The sequence below is a fragment of the Myotis davidii genome, unplaced genomic scaffold (assembly GCF_000327345.1).
Source record: "Myotis davidii unplaced genomic scaffold, ASM32734v1 scaffold892, whole genome shotgun sequence".
Lineage (NCBI taxonomy): Eukaryota > Metazoa > Chordata > Mammalia > Chiroptera > Vespertilionidae > Myotis > Myotis davidii.
In genome coordinates, this window is record NW_006284341.1 from 1,023,749 (window position 1) to 1,040,387 (window position 16,639).

The following is a 16,639-nucleotide window of genomic DNA, read 5'->3' on the forward strand; positions in this document are numbered from 1 at the left end:
CCTTCCTACCAGCACCAACGGTCTGTGCCTTCTCCACCGTCTTGTCCCCACATTACAGTGGGAGAGGTGCCCCTCCCCTCCTCCCAGGCCCAGGGAACCCCAGCTCACAGGCTTGCTTCCCCATCCATGTCACAGCCTTCAAGGCAGCGGTCCTGATCCAGAGATGGTACCGGCGCTACATGGCGCGCCTGGAGATGAGGCGGCAGTGCACCTGGAGCATCTTCCAGTCCATGGAGTACGCTGGGCAGCAAGACCAGGTCAAGGTGCGGTGGGATATGGGATGCCTCCAGCTCCGCCTTCCAGCCCCTGGGCAGCGAGGCCCAGGTGCCCAGAGGTGTAGCCGGTCTGGACCACTCCTGGGCCTCTTCTCACTCACCTCTAAAGCCAAGTCTTCTTGGGTTCTTCTGTAGCTCCACGATTTCTTCAGCTACCTTGTGGACCACTTCACCCCCAGCAGTCACAGTGAGAGTGAGTATGGGCTGCCACATGGCGCGTCCTCCTGTCTCGGGGTCCTGGGTCTGGGGGTGAGGTGGGAGGTGCACAGGGAGTGAAAATGTGAATCTGGTGATAGCTGGGAGTGAGCAAGGAGGACCACAGATAAATGCAGAGTGGACTTGTATTCTGGGTTGTCCCAGAAGCACACCTGGAGACAAGAGTTTGAGTGCAAGGAGTGTATTTGTTAAATACAGGAAACAGGGTGGGTGGGGAAGGAGTGGGAAGGGATTCAGGGAAGGGAAGGCAGCCTAGAAAGCTAGCAGCTCAATGTGCCTGGGAAATAATGCAAAACACACGCCCCGCATGATCCCACCTGAAGGCAGAGGGAACCTAGTCCTTATATTGGCAGCTCCTGAAAGTCATTGGTTGCAGGCTGCCAGGAGGGGCAGAGAGGAAAGGTTGTTAATTCCACAGCATTTCAGGCCTGCCAAGCAGGGCTTTCTGTGGATCCAGGAAAAAGCCCTCAGGCTAGAGATGCAGGGCCAGGCAGTTGGAAATTGCCTCGAGGGCACTGAGCACCATAAATGCCTGGGAACTTGTTTCCCACATGGCTTTTCCCTTTCTTCTCCTTCCCCCTCTCCCTCCTCCTCCTCCTTCTTCTTCTCCTCCCTCACCTCCTCCTTTTTTTCTAATCTTCACCCTAAGGTATTTTCCCCATTGATTTCCAGAGAAAGTGGAAGGGAAGGAGGAGTGGGGCGAGGAGAGAGAGAGAGAGAGAGAGAGAGAGAGAGAGAGAGAGAGAGAGATGAGAGAAATATCAATTTGTTGCCTCCCGCACATGCCACCCACCTGGGCTAGGGGACCTGCAACCAAGGTACATGCGCTTGACCAGGAATCAAACCCAGTCCACCACTGATCTAAATTGGCCAGTGTTTCCCTTTCTTCTTAACAAACCTAGTCTCCTAAGATTCCATCCTTTCTAAGTCTAACACATCTCAATCTTTTAAAATAAAAGTAGAAGGGAATTGACACAAGGACATACATAACCTTTGCCTCCTGCCCATCCTAACTTGTCAACACTTTCCTCTTTTCTTTCTTTCTCCTGTGCTGGAGCTGATGCCAGACTGGCCACTTCGCACTTGATAAGGTTGGCGAGATTCTGCAGGAACATAACTCTTGTTATATATAATAGCCTATGGTGAAACTTGTTTTCTTATATGTTGCTTCACTTAAAGTCACTGAACCTATTGACAGCATTAAGTGAGGACCTACTGTCTGGTCCAAGGAAAAACTCCTCTGTGTTGCCTGAGGACTGACTGCATGTCTGATTGTAAGCCGCCACCCTTTCTGTCCTGGCAGGGGACTTCCTGAACCGCATGTTTACTGAGGAGAGAGTTCCACGGGACTCCGAGGTAGAGAAATGCAGCGACTATGAATCCATAGAGGTGCCAGACAATTACACGGGGCCACACCTCTCCTTCCCACTCCTTCCTGACCACGCAACTGCCCTGGTGGAAGCTTTCAGACTGAAACAAGTAAGCTCACCCAGTAACCTGAGTCACCACCAACACCTGGTCACCTGCAGGGGGAGAGCAGATCAGAACAGAAGGCAGGGCCCCAGACTTAGGGTGTTTGTGTCATGGGTCCACTGGAGAGATTCCACTCACTCCTCCTTTGCTTAGCCAGGACCTGTGATCAATCACCAGGTCCTATGCACTCAAAACTTCTCCTAATAATGTAATTGCCCTTTGTTCATCCATCCCACAGATAATTACTGAGCACCGGTATGTGCCAGTGTGTTCTGGACATGGGGACACAGCAATGAGCAAGACAGACACAGCTCCCTGTCCTCTTGGGGCTGACATTCTAGTGGGGAGACAGACACAAAATAAATGACCATAACTGAGTAAATGATGTACTCATTCTCTCCATTCAGAACAAAATCCCAGCAAATAGCCAGGCCCTCCCTTGTCAGAACAGTTTATTTATTATTACTTGCCCCGGCCCCAAGTAAATTGTGTGTATTAGAAGGTGGTAAGAGCTATGCAAAAGAATCAACTAAGTTCTAGGTGGGAGAGAGGGCAGTTTTATCGAGTGGTCTGGGAAGGCCTCTGACAAAGTGATTTCTGAGCAAAGGTCAAATGAAGGTGGTGAGGGAATGCACCACGTGGACATCTGTGGAAAAGCATTTTAGGCCGAGGGAACAATTGGAAAGGGCCTGAGGCAGGACCTTGCCTGGACTGCTCAGGGGCCGTGGGAAGGCCATTGTGGCCAAAGAGGAAGGAGCCAGGAAAAGAGTATTAGGAGATGGAGGCAAAGAGGACAGGGGGTGAATTTTATTCTGAAAGAGATGGGGAGACATTGAGCACAGGGATGCTATCATCTGGCTTGCTTTTAAAAGTAATCATTTTCTGTGCCGAATAGAGTGTAAGGAGCAAGGGCTGAAGCAGGGAGGCCAAGTCAAGAGGCTACTGCAATAGTCCAGGCGAAAGACGATTGTGGCTTGAAATGCTGGTGGTGGAAGCAGAGGTGGGGAAAAGTGGTCGGATTCTGGCTCTATGCCGGATTCTAATCCTTCCCTCTTTCATATGAATTAATTCACTGCAGGAGGAGTGGGGGTGATTTTCTCAGTAATGTCAGGATTACTCAGTACCATCAGCATGCATGCAGTTATTCATACTTGGCTGAACAATCATGTGTTTCTCCCCAGCTAAAAGCCAGGGGGGATTTCATAGAGCAGATAGAGGAAATGAGTTCAACATTTGGGTGACGGTGAAAAGCAGAAACAAGGGTAGAAATGGATGAAAAAGAAAGGATCTGTGCATAGGGTCCCAGGGGCGGTTGACTAGGCTCACTTTTGGGGAGGCCCATCTTCCCTCACAAATATCAGTGTTGTTCTGTTCCCTCCCTCCTCTTCCTCCTAGTAGCAGCTACATGCTCGCTATGTCTTGAATCTTTTGCATGAAACCAGAAAACATCTGGTACAGCTGCCAAACATCAGTCGGGTCTCCACCTGTTACAGTGAGGAGATCACAGTGTGTGGTAAGAGCTGGTCTGAATTGGTTTTATATGCTAGACCCAAACTAGAAAACTCTGCCTGTGATGGGGGAGGAGGAAAGGCAAGGCTGGGGGTAGGGGGGAAGAGATGGGGAGCGGGGCGGGACTCAATGGCCATGTGGGCAGGCCGACTTCACTCCTTCACACTGAGAGCAATCGCATATTTGCTCCAGTTTCTTAAACTAGAGGTGGTTCAATGAAGGACTAGGGGGTCACAGGGCCAGCCTCTTCTTTATTTTCCCAAGCAATTCATATTTGACCCCAAACTCATGCTCTCCATTCAGAACAAAAACCCTGCAGACCCTCCCTTGTTAGATAGTTAATTTATAACTAGAGGCCGGGTGCATGAATTCGTGCACAGGTGGGAGGCCCTGCCCCCAATTGGGGAAGGGGGCGATCAGGGCCGCAGTGCCTGTCAAAGCAACCAGTTGTTCCTGTCGTTCCGGCATTCCAGTCGCTTGGCTTTTATATATATAGATTGCTTGACCAGGCCCTAAAGCTTAGTGAATATTCCTGCCATCTACATATATTGTCCCAGACAGAAATCCTGTTAGTGCCAATTTTTCCACCTCCTTATGTTTTCAGTGATATTTTAGATGATCCCCCACACTTTATATTATAGATGGACACCCCACCCTTTAATTTAGGGGAGGCAGACTGTGGTACAGCAGGTATTGTAAAATGGCACTTCTAGGAACATGCAGTGTACAGATAGGTCTTGAAATTGTCTTATATTTTAAAAATTAGTTTCCAATATTTTAAAATTAGAGGATTTCATATTAAAATCCAGTTTCCCAACTTCTCTTGAGAAATCTTGCAAGACTGACCCATAGGGAGTTGCAGCTTCTGTTCTAGATGGGTGAAGTGTCTTCCATTCTCATCTGGGTTTGCAGCCCCGTGCTATTCTGCCCCATCTTTGCTTCAGGAAGAAGACAGGTTGTTTACTATTTATGATAATTATGCAGGAGAAATATTGTGTTTCTTCTTCCAATATTAACTACCCCTGCAACAAGGGAAATTAATAATTATTCCTATCTTACATGTGGAAAATGACTAACCATAAGTTTCTTAACCTAGCTAGTTTTTTTCTGGGTATTTTCCTTTTTTAGAGTAAAAAAATGAGAAACAATGGTAAGGACCAATCAAAACTGATATTCCTTTTCTGTTTTTGTTAGGAGATTTACATGGTCAGTTGGATGACTTAATATTCATATTTTATAAGGTATGAATGTTCAATTTAAGTTTCTGTCTTTCTCTGAGGTATAATTTAGAAGTTTGAATACAGTATCTAATAAACAAATTATTAAGTATTGCTTGGATTTTAAAATATTAGATATACATAGCTTATTTATACATATAGAAAATATTAGAACACACAGTAGAAAATATATAATATAAAAGCCAGCATTGCATTATATTCCACTATATAAACTGTTTAAAAAATACAAAATCTGAGGTTAATAAAGAGAAGGAATCATTATTCAGCAATTGATTTTCTTTTTTTCAAATAAAGAGAATTATTTATTATCAAAGCAGTTGAGAGCTATGTTCATATCAATTTTTAATTATAAAATGCAGAGCATATAGCAACATATAGCATATGAATATTCTGTTTATGTAATATAACTTTATAGATATACTGCATTTCCCAAAGTATGTTGCCATGTATTATGTTGTTTAATCCTTAGGAATCTCTGGCAGTTGTTATTGTTCATTGAAAACAATGCTGCCAGGACTTAAAACCGGCCTTTGGATCACAAGTTCAGTGTCCTTTGCACATACCACATTCCAACTCTCTGGCTTTGCGTAAAACATTTATTTTTATGAACATGTCATAACTTCAGCCTGGCTGGAAAGGAACTATAAGACCAATAGAAAATATTTCTGCCTCTTACTGACGTTTTACATTTGGAGGAGAGCCAAAAACTCAGAATTGGTGTTAGGTCTGCTGTAAAGTCAAGTACACGTTGGCTTAACCTCATTTCCTACTCCCTTCTTTCTCTGCCTCTTCTGGGACTTGAATCCTTGTTGGGAAGAATGGCCTCCCATCCCCAGAGCGAGCCTATGTGTTCAACGGTGATTTTGTGGATCGAGGCAAGGATTCGGTAGAGATCTTGATGGTCCTTTTTGCCTTCATGTTGGTTTACCCCAAAGAGTTCCATCTTAACCGAGGAAACCATGAGGACCACATGGTGAACTTACGGTAAAACCAAAACATGCTTGGTATTTGATATTTACTTGTTGCAATTGTAAAAAGTTATTTTGTCAGAGTTCCTTATCTGTTAGAGGCTTTTTAAAAATAGTTTTTCAATTTTATAAAGTAGAATACACAAGATATAACATTTTAAAAGTTTTTTTTAAAAAATTTACACCTTATCCTACTATTCTAATAAGACCATTAAATTTTTTTTACATACCCATACTCTTTATCATATAAACAATAGTTTAACTACAGAAAAATTAAGGAATACAGATAAGCAAAAGGAAGAAAAATTAAAATATACGATAACTTGTCTACCCAGAGATAATGTTTAATTGTAGACATTTTGATGATTAGTCTCTTTTCTATATAGTTAAGTACATGTATAAGAATATGTATTTTATAAAAATGCAATCATGTCATAACTATTGTCACTAAATTTAATATCTATTTTTTTGCTTTTAAATCTAGATATGGCTTCACCACGGAAGTGATGCAAAAATATAAGGTGTGCTGCCTCTAAAAGCAAAAGTTTCTCTGAGCTCTGAATAGTTGGCTGAAGTATTTGAAACTTAGTGTCTTGTGCATATCATTTTTCAGACGCACGGCAAGAAAATACTACAAAGACTGCAAGATGTTTTCTGTTGGCTTCCACTGGCCACTCTGGTGGATGAGAAAGTCCTGATTCTTCACGGTGGTGTGTCAGACATGACTGACCTAGAGCTTTTGTCTAAACTTGACAGGCACAAGGTACTGACTGGATAATGAAATTAGTGCACATTTTACCAAAATACCCCGTTTCACTATCAACATAAAATAAATGTTATCTTGCATGCTGACTCCAGTTGACTAAAAAGGCCTGGCCAGTGTGGTTCAGTAGTTGAGGATCAATCTATGAACCAGGAGCTCACAGTTCAGTTCAGCTCCTAGTCAGGGCATGTGCTGGGGTTGTGGGCTTGAACCCCAGTATGGGGCGTGCAGGAAACAGCCAATCAATGATTCTCTCTCATCACTGGTGTTTTTATCTCTCTCCCCTCTCTGAAATTATATATATATATTTAAAATTAGACCAGCAACTTTCAACCTTTTTTTTTAACTCATAGCACATAAAATTCTGTGGTACACCAAAAAATATATTTTTTTACTGATCTGACAAAAAATAGGTATACTTTTTATCCATTCACACGGAATGGCTATTGTGTTAGCTGTTGTCATTTTTTTTACTAGTAATTTGACAATCTAAGGGAAAAAAGGTCAGTGTCCCTGACTAAATGTTCAGGTGTTGCATGTTTTAAAAATTCTTATGGCACACCAGTTCGAAAATTGTTGCATTAGACCATTAAAAGGAGAAGGACTGAGAATCCACGGCTGGGCTCAGGGAACAAGTTGCTGTGACCAATTAGTGATGTTTGCCATGGACATGACAGTGAGGAGCTGGTACCATGTGTTTCCATCCCCGATCTAATAACAGTTGGAGTAGAGAAGCCATAAGATACCAGACACGCGTAAGAGTCTATGATGAAAAGAAAACCATTCTGTTATGTACAGTTGTGCAACCTTGAACAAGTTACTTAACTTAGTGTAACCTCAGTTTCTAAAACTGTACAATAGGGATATGAATAACTATGTCATAGATGTTGTGAGAATTAAATGAAGATATTTGTGCATCTGCCTTACAAAATTTATACTCAGTAAGTGGAAATAGCATTAACTCCATTTGGCTGAAGTAGCAGACAACTTCAAATAACAATGGCTTAATATTTATTTGTTTCTCATGTAAATAGAAGCTGGAGGCCAGCAGACCAGGACTGTATAGTAACACCACGAAGCCATCAGAGACCCAGGTTCCCAGGTTGCATTATGGCCCAACATGGCTGCTTGAGCTCCAGGCATCATGACCCCAGTCTAGCCAGCATAACTTACAGAGCAGAAATGTCCCCTTTAAGGACATTTGTTTGTACGCACAGTTTCTGATCACAGCTTTGTCATAGGTCAACACTTAGCTGAAAGGCAGGTTGGAAGGTGTAGTCTTTATTTCAGGGGGTGTCTGTAAGAATCCGGGTTTCTATTACTGACGAGGATGGATAGACAGATGTTTGTGTAGCAACACTGCTCAGTCTGTCCCTGAGGCTCCCAGATGCACGCCTTTCTTCCCACACACAGAATCATGTTTATCCCGTCCCCAAGGGCGTCTATACTCAAGTCTCATCCACTTGCATCCAACTCAGTCTGAGGTTTCTGGATTCAGGTCCTACCTACTTGGTTTGACTATGGCTCCTTGGGTGTCTGATGACTAAAAGATGTTATGTGTCCCTGCGCACCACACTCCGTGTGGGGAAGAGAAAAGGTTAACCCCTTGGCAAAGGTGGAAGAGGGGAGGCCGGCAACATTGTCAGTAGCTCTCTGCAAAACTCCTCTCAGTGACTCCACAGTCTCAGCCCTTTTGGGTTCTTGACTGAGAGGAAGGGTCCCAGGTGATGTAAAACCAGCTCGTAGTATTTCCTTTGTCAGTTCTGCATGTTTTCTGGTACCTTATTGTCCTTGTGTTTTTTGTTTGTTTGTTTGTTTCAATTCAAACATTTTTATTCAGCTGCATCCTGGTGGAGACAGCAAGTTATGATGGTCAGATTATCTCATGGGAAGAACCACATTTAATTATGTAAATATAGAAAAAGTGGGGACTTCGGGAAAGATTGCTAGAGCTTCCGGTGGCTTAGCAAAAAGCTAACTTCCCAGCAGTTGGTTTGCAAAGCTCTGGGGAGGGGTGATGTCTCGATCTGCACAGAGTTCAGGGCCACTTGGAAGGAAAACACAAAGAAAACGGACTCAGGGGCCAGTTACCTGGATTCAGCCCTGGTATAGTCTTGGTATCTCTGCGCCTCAGTTTTCTTATCTCTACTATAAATAAGGATGCTACTTCATTGAGGTGTGACGCCCAATGAATTAATTCATGTGAAACTATAGAGGAGGATGATATTTTATAGGGGTGACCTTAGGGTTAAGCAATTAGTTCATATAAAGTGCCCAGGAAAGGGCTCTCCAAATGTTAGCACTGTTATTCTCCTTAAGAATCAAAGCTAGGGATGCCTCATGAAGCAGATAATAATATCCTTAAAATAACGGTACCTGAGGGAGACAGTCTGGCCCTCCGTGTGTGTTGGCAACGAGAAGAGCAAGAGGTGATTGAGTCCATTCACGTTTTGTGGCCTTTCACTCTCCGTGCCCAGGGCTGGACCTGCCTAGGAAATACTTAGCACTTGTCCAGTGTTAGAGAAAACCTCTGTTCTGTTCTCTTTAATCTGGACTCCTCCTCAAACATCACTCAGGCTCTGCTGACCCTCTCTGAGTGGCCTTCTTTGTCCTTGCCCTCAGCCAGTCCACGCCAGGACATGGTTTCTGGTTCTTATATCTGTTTGCAGAAGGCTCTTGTTCTCTGATTCTGTGTTGCACAGATATCCCACGGTACACCAGACCTTTGTCACTGATACCCCTGTGGGAGGCGTGTCCCTCAGTTTTCACTGTGGCACGCAGGCATGCCACAAATGGCTGCGCGATGCCGCAGCTCTGCTCTGTGGCCTGGCTCCTCTCTTTCCCATGATCAGAATTCTTTCTGCTTGTGTCCTCTGTGTTCTTATCCTGGTCCCAGTACTATGATGACTCTCAGTCAGTGAGAGGGACCATACTCAACCCTCTTCCCAATTAGGCCGAAAAGAGGTGTTCCCTGCTCCAGTGAACTAACAGGTGAGCTAGCATTCCTGTAAAATGTGATCTCACAGCAGGTGTCAAGATTTCCCTGTTCCTGCATTTCTCAGCCATCAGCTGCATTTCTTCTCCTCTGCTGTAGTATCTGTGAAACAACAGACAAGTCAGTAAGGGCTCGTCTTCCTGAGAGAGAGGTGCCCTTTCTCATCCTTGTCTAAAATGACTAAGCTCCCAGAGAGAAATCATGACATAGGTTAGCATTTATCCAGTTATCTGTGGTGAAGAACCAGTCTTCATAATTTTCTAATTTAAAAAAATATATTTTTACTGACTTCAGAGCAGAAGGGAGAGGGAGAGAGTGATAGAAAGATCAACTATGAGAGAGAATCATTGATCAGCTGCCTCCTGCGCACCCTACACTGGGGATCAAGCCTGCAACCTGGGCATGTGCCCTGACTGGGAATTGAACCATGACCTCCTGGTTCATAGGTTGATGCCCAACCACTGAGCCATGCCAACCGGGCAATTAATTTCCAATTTTTCACAGATTAATAGTTTTGTAAAATCTGAATGACTAGAAAAATGAAATTCAAACAAAAAATATAAGGCCACTGATCATGTGCTTGAGTGCCGTAGCACTACCAACTGGCTATAGAAGTTTCTAAAGGCTCACTCCCAAGTTCTGTGCCTCTCTTGTCTGGGCTCAGGACAAACCGTTCACAGGCCAGCACTTATCTGTGGACCCCAGTGTGAGGAGCATTGGCCTGATGCTCAAAAAGGACCTCTGGTTTCATTCCCTCATCTGTGTTTTCTGGACATTTGTAGATTGTTTCTACCTTGAGGTGCAAAACAAGAAAAGAGAAGGAGAAGCAAGCGGAGGAGAAAGGAAAAGCCAAGCAGACGAGCTCTGCAGGGAGCCTCTCCCCATGGTTTCTCCCCCAAAGCCGCTCTCTCCCCTCTTCGCCCCTTCATCTCAGCTCCCACAAGACCCACAAAACTGGACGCTCCTCTAGCGTCCCCTCCAGCATCCTCCTGGACCCCAGAGGGCTCTCCCGGCAGGCGAGGCGCTCCGTGGACCTGGAGCTGGAGAGGTGCCGGCAGCAAGCAGGCTTCCCGGTGATCAAGGAGAAGGAGGAGCCCTGGGTCTTCAACCCAGAAGCTGACTCTGCAGCTGGGGACCTGCTGGAGCCCTCTCAGGAGGAGTGGAGGCAGGTGGGTGTGGCCGGGAGCTGCTCCCTAGGATTTGGCTGCCATCAGGAGGGACCAAGGATTTAAAAAAACATCAAATCTCATCTTTCCATGTAAATTCAGGGGATTTTTTTGCCTGCCTTTCTCTGTCCCTGGTGTTAGAACATCCCCGGAAGAGATTAGTGTTTGCCTGATGACTCATATATTTTAGAGTTTTGTGAAGGATGGGAAGATGTAGGCTCCATTGCCTGAGTAAACTTGGTTTAGTGACCTAACATCCCTGGGGTGAAAGGTAAGCCACAATTTCTTGGATGCTATTGTTTTATTTTTTGTTTTAATGTGTCAGAAAGATGGCTGCTGTAGCTCAAAGCCAAAGGGCTGTCAGTAGCTTCTGTCCTCCTCTGTTATCAGGCAACCAAAGGCTTTTCCAAAATCTCTGAACTGTGTCACATGGCTACCCCTAGCTGCAAGGGAGGCTGAGAAAGCAAATATTTAGCTTGGCACATTGCCACCCCAAACGCCCAATCAGGGTTTTGTTAGCAAGGAAGAAGAATGGCTATTAAGGATGTATTCACAGTGCCTGCCAAAATAGAGGCATACCTCGTTTTAGTGCACCTCACTTTGTTGTGCCCTACAGATGTTGCATTTTTTCCCCCAATTGAAAGCAAAACCTTCCATCAGCAAAAAGATTACAACTCGCTTCATTGCTGTTCCTTCTGCTCTTCTTCCTCTTCTTCTTCTTCTACTGATAGAAATGACTCTGAATGAGGATCTGTCTAGTTTTTAGGGAAGACACCACCTCTGTTCTCTCCAGGTTGTGGATATTCTGTGGAGTGATCCCATGGCTCAGGAGGGCTGCAAGGCCAACACTGTTCGAGGAGGAGGCTGCTATTTCGGGCCAAATGTGACCAAACGGCTGCTACAGAAATACGACCTGCAGCTCCTGATCCGCTCACACGAGTGCAAACCCGAAGGCTATGAATTCTGCCACAGCCGCAAGGTGGGTGGGCCCTCGGCAGTGCACAGGAGCGGTCCCATTGCTCCTCCCAGGTCTGGGCTAGCGAAGGCTTCTCACAGCCAGCTCTGCCTTGTGTTTGTTACCCTCTTGCAGACCATAACTGAGTCCTTCGCAGTAATTTACCCTTGGCTTTTAGAGCCTCTTTGAAATTCGGTTTTGTTGGAGGCCACCATTCACCGATACCCTGAGAGGAGAGTAAGGGGACGTTTGTTTCCATCTCATGGATGCAAATATGGCCTGGGGTTTTCCCAGCCACATCTCTGTTCTTTAAGTCACATTGCTTGCTCTCACATGTCTCAAACAGCAGCACAGAAAAACAGGACTTCTCACTGTGCCCCAGGCAGGGATTCTGGATTGTCTGCTCCTGCCTAACCTTTGGGCATCTCTAAATCCTGCAGTGTTTGCCTGGGCTAATACTATTTGGGTGAGAGTAATTCCCAGGAATACTAATTCTACAGGAGAATAACAGTTTTCCATGCAGAAAAAATAAGAGATCAAGTAATATGAGAAATATTTAGTTAAATACATAAGTTTCTTTATTACAGGACTTCTCAGGACTTTTAATTTCCTATATTCATTGTAAATCTCCAAAAAAAGATGCAGTGTTTAGCATTTTCCAATATATTGACAATGGAAACTTTTCACAGAGCATCTTGGGGGCTCGGCACTGTGGGAAACGGCTTTGAGGCCTCCCACCTGCTAGTTGGTAGCTTATTTGCGTGCTGGGTGTAATGGCCGCCTCAGTTCATTGGGCCCAGCTGGCCTCTAAGTGGAATCAATGAAGTTTTTTCTCTGACTCCTCTTAGTTTTACTTGGGACAAAAATGTGAAGAAAGTATGTTGTGGATGTTCTATCAGAATTCAAGTTTTTATTACTTGGGTCACAACTCCTGCCCTACTAGCATTAATGACTTTAAATAAACCCATAGGTGAGGTCAAGGAGAAATAGCAGCCCCTGAAATTGGGTTGGACCCTCTAGGACGGAGGGCAAAGGATTCTCCAGTGAAGCTGAGTGGCTGTCTCTCTTCTCTTGATTTAGGTGTTAACCATCTTTTCTGCTTCCAACTACTATGCAGTTGGCAGTAACAGAGGGGCCTATGTCAAACTGGGGCCAGCCCTGACCCCACACATCGTGCAGTATCAAGCTAACAAGGCGACCCACATGCTGACCATGAGGCAAAGGCAAGACTTTCCCATGAGTGATTTCAGAAAAGCAGAATTATGGTGTTTATGGAACTTTTGAAGTGTCAAATGTTACTACATTCATCTAAATTCTAAGTGAGAATTCAGAATTTGGCTCTTTCAGAAGTAAGGCGGATCTATAATAGACATTATAGGCAGAGGCCTCTTCCTTCTCCACACACTCCAGAATCTCTACCTCCTCCTCATTAATGGAAGGAACAAGTTTGTTTCCTGCAAATTTGCTTTTATTGAAGTTTTCCTCAGTGGGTGCATCATGGGTAAAATCCATGGACCAGCCACCGAGTCTTTCCAGGGCCACTCTTCTGTTCTCTCTCATCCGTAAAGAATTTGTGCTGTCCCATCAACCCCAGCCAAAGGTCCTTGTACTATCTGGGGATTTGGCAGATGGATTTCAGTGTACACAACCTCTTAACAATGGCCCTTTCCTCCTGGGAAGGAAATATATAATATTACTTAAATGGCTTTTGTTGGGATGATTCTGAGTTGTAATCTTAGTTAGAACATACCACACATTAAGTGTTATTATAAACCATATATGTCTCACAATGAACTTACGAAATACATCATGTAATAATTTCTACTTTTATAAATGAAATTATTAAGGAACAGAGGTTAAATCAGCTGGCCCATGGTCACACAGCTAATAAGCAGTGAGAGTTAGCCTTGACCCAGGTAGTCTTATTTAAGAACTCATACTCTTATTATGCAATACTGCCTCCCACCAAAAAAGTGGGCTCCAGAATATAAAGCTACTAACAGATACTGTTTTAGTGGCACTAAACCAGCTTTTAAAATTATCAGATGAACTAAATTCGAAATCAAAACAAAGTTAGTATAAATCCATTGAAAAGAACACATTAATATTTAGCATCTGCCTTGTGAGAGTGCTATAAAAATTCATTATTTTAAATCATTCTTGAGTCTAAAACACTCAGAGTTATTAAACAGTCAAGTTATTTAAAAAAATTATGGCCAGCATTACTTTAAAAAGAAATATTATATGAAAATTTAAACTCACCAAACAATAGTAGTTAAACCTACTGGGCAGCAGAATCATCTGTGGAGCTTTATAAAAAAAAAAAAATCAGTCATCTGAGCCTCATCCCAGTTCCACCAGATTAGAGTGTCCAAGGGTGGGCCCCAGGCACCCAAAATGCCATGATTTCATATGATTTCAGTGTTGTCACTACAAGAGGAGTCACTGTAGGGAATCCTATAAATGGTATCTTTAATAACATAGTGAAAGATCACTCAGCTTTTTGAAATATTCATTGATTGCATCAAAGCAAGTACAACAGCACCCAGAAGTCACTTGTCCAACGACTTCAACTATTTGGACCACAGTGGAGAACTTAGAAGGAAGGGGGGAAGTGCTCCTGACCAGCCATAATTGATGTCTTGTTGTACAAGAACTCAGGACCATGTGTTTTACTTAGAGAAATCCTCACTCAGAATTCACTTACTTTTGGTGTAAATCCACATCTCACAGTAATAGTTTAGCCAGCCTGGTGTCCCCCTGTCAAGATTGATTCTTAGCTCCACCCCTTATTAGCTATGTGACCTTAGGCTTGTTACTTACTCTGCAATGGGCATAATAGTCTTACCCACCTCAGTGGGTATTGTAACTATGAGAAAACGAAATAAGTGTTATTTTGTTATTCATGAATCTTGCCTTGTGACTGTTTAATGTAATAATAAATTACAAGGAAAGCATGATTTTGAAAACACATCATTTATTGAGTGCTTTTAAAGTGCCAAGCTTCCTTCTAAGTGCAGAATATGAATTTACTCTTTTATTCTTCACAATAATCTTGTGAGGTAGGTAACATTTTTATCCCTATTTTGCAGATGGGCAAACTGAGGTACAGTGAAGTTACATAACTTTACCATAGTATTCTATACTGGGCAGGACAGCAGCATCCCACAGAATACTTCAAATTCATCCTATCTGTGCACAGCAGGGAAAAGTGGGGCAGCAGGGGGGCGGGGGCAGAAATAAGAGGTGGAGCTCTTCCCTCCAAAACTGAGCCCTTAAGAAGTCGGGATATTAAGGACGAGAGAGGCAAAATATAGTAAAAACCCATGACTATTTCTTCTTTAGTAACATGTTCCTTTTTTTCTTCTGTCCCAGGATTAGCAGAGTGGAGGAGTCAGCTCTAAGAGCTCTGCGGGGAAAGTTATTTGCTCATTCCTCAGATCTTCTTGAGGAATTTAAGAAGCGTGATAATGGTAACACTGGTAAGTTAATCGAGTAAGATATTCGTAAGAGAAGGAAGCTGGTAAAAACAAACAAAAACTTGTTTCGCAGTAGTTAGCAAAGAAATGTTTGCTGAATGAACAGATGGCCAAAAGACTTCTTTGACTACTTCCTCCATTTAATTCAAGTTAATGGCCCAGTTATCTTTTCTAAATATTAAAATTCCATGCTCTTGCCAAACCGGTGTGGCTCAGTGGATGGAGCGTCGGCCTGCGGACTGAGGGGTTCCAGGTTCGATTCCGGTCAGGGGCATGTACCTGGTTGCGGGCACATCCCCAGTGGGGGGTGTGCAGGGGGCGGCTGGTCGATGTTTCTCTCTCATCGATGTTTCTAACTCTCTCTCTCCCTTCCTCTCTGTGAAAAATCAATAAAATATATTTAAAAAAAAAATTCCATGCTCTTAACAATATGAACTTGGCTAAAGATAGATGGAGATGGTGAAAAGAAATGGAGTCAGGGAAAGGTGACAAGGCCAGAACTAAGCAAAAAGCAACAGGTGGGGCAGGTTACAGAAGTTTGCCCAAGATTAGCAAATTTTAATGATTTGACTTCTTGTTGTTGTCAAGTGTGTATTTAACTGTTTTTCATTCTATTATAAAAACTGGCAGTTTTGTCTTTTGGAATGTGTAACGGACATTAACTACATGTACTCATATTAAAAAACAGCAGTCACTGTCATACAGTCATAACAATATTTTTTCCTATACAAGTAAACAACCAGTGCTGTATTTGTGTAATGGTTTTTCCTGTTATTTGTCTGAGTTTTGTGTGATTTCCAGTAGTATTGCCAAATATAGCAAATAAAAACAGAATGCCAAATTAAATTTGAATTATGGACAGATAATAAAAATCTTTAAATATAAGTATGTCCCATGCAATATTTGGGATATACTTATACCTCGTGGTCTGTCTGAAATTTAAATCTAACTGAATATCCTGTATTTTATCTGGCAACTCTACTTTCATGACCATGACCAACAGAAATAGTGACAGTGCCTAATATTTTTATTACCTACGGATAGTAAGAAGAATGTCAGGTTAACATGGTACCCACTGTTAGGCAGGAAACTGGGCTTATAGGCGACAAGACAACAAGTTAGCCCTTTTCCTGTAGGTTTAATCACCCTGAGTGACTGGGCAGCAGCTGTGGAGTCTGTGTTGCATCTAGGACTGCCATGGCGGATGCTGAGGCCACAGCTGGTAAACAGCTCCACAGGTAACATGCTGGAGTACAAGTCCTGGCTGGAGGACTTGGCCAAAGAACAACTGAGTCACGAGGTAATGATGAGAAAATGGTGGATGAGGGCATATTGTGGACCATGAAGCCCCTTATGGAGAACTTTGTGTTTTTTTAATTTTTTTAATTTGATTAAGTTATTACATATGTGTCCTTATCCCTACGTTACCCCCTATCCCCCCCACTCATGCCCTCACCACCCTGTTGTCCGTGTCCATTGGTTAGGCCTATATGCTTGCATATAAGTCCTTTGGTTGATCTCTCCCTCTCCCCTCCACCCTTCCCTACCTTACCTCCCAGCCCCGACGGTCCAATCAATGCCTATCTGTCTCTGGATCAGTAC

At 43.5% G+C, this 16,639-nt stretch overlaps 1 protein-coding gene across 3 annotated transcripts in view; it reads left to right on the forward strand.

Moving 5' to 3' along the window:
- The window catches only part of PPEF2 (protein phosphatase, EF-hand calcium binding domain 2), a 28,400-nt gene that overhangs the window by 8,431 nt on the left and 3,330 nt on the right, over window positions 1-16,639 (forward strand). Inside the window, exons 4-16 of one of the 3 annotated variants that reach the window (XM_015570321.1) lie at window positions 136-263; window positions 411-468; window positions 1,795-1,970; window positions 3,363-3,477; window positions 4,668-4,714; window positions 5,529-5,695; window positions 6,164-6,200; window positions 6,293-6,442; window positions 10,220-10,606; window positions 11,397-11,582; window positions 12,639-12,781; window positions 14,934-15,040; window positions 16,174-16,337. In XM_015570321.1, coding sequence (XP_015425807.1) covers window positions 136-263; window positions 411-468; window positions 1,795-1,970; window positions 3,363-3,477; window positions 4,668-4,714; window positions 5,529-5,695; window positions 6,164-6,200; window positions 6,293-6,442; window positions 10,220-10,606; window positions 11,397-11,582; window positions 12,639-12,781; window positions 14,934-15,040; window positions 16,174-16,337 — 1,865 coding nt within the window. Of the gene's footprint in view, window positions 1-135; window positions 264-410; window positions 469-1,280; window positions 1,583-1,794; window positions 1,971-3,362; window positions 3,478-4,667; window positions 4,715-5,528; window positions 5,696-6,163; window positions 6,201-6,292; window positions 6,443-10,219; window positions 10,607-11,396; window positions 11,583-12,638; window positions 12,782-14,933; window positions 15,041-16,173; window positions 16,338-16,639 lie in introns of those variants that run through there. The other 2 variants (XM_015570330.1, XM_015570325.1) reach the window with 2 other exon arrangements.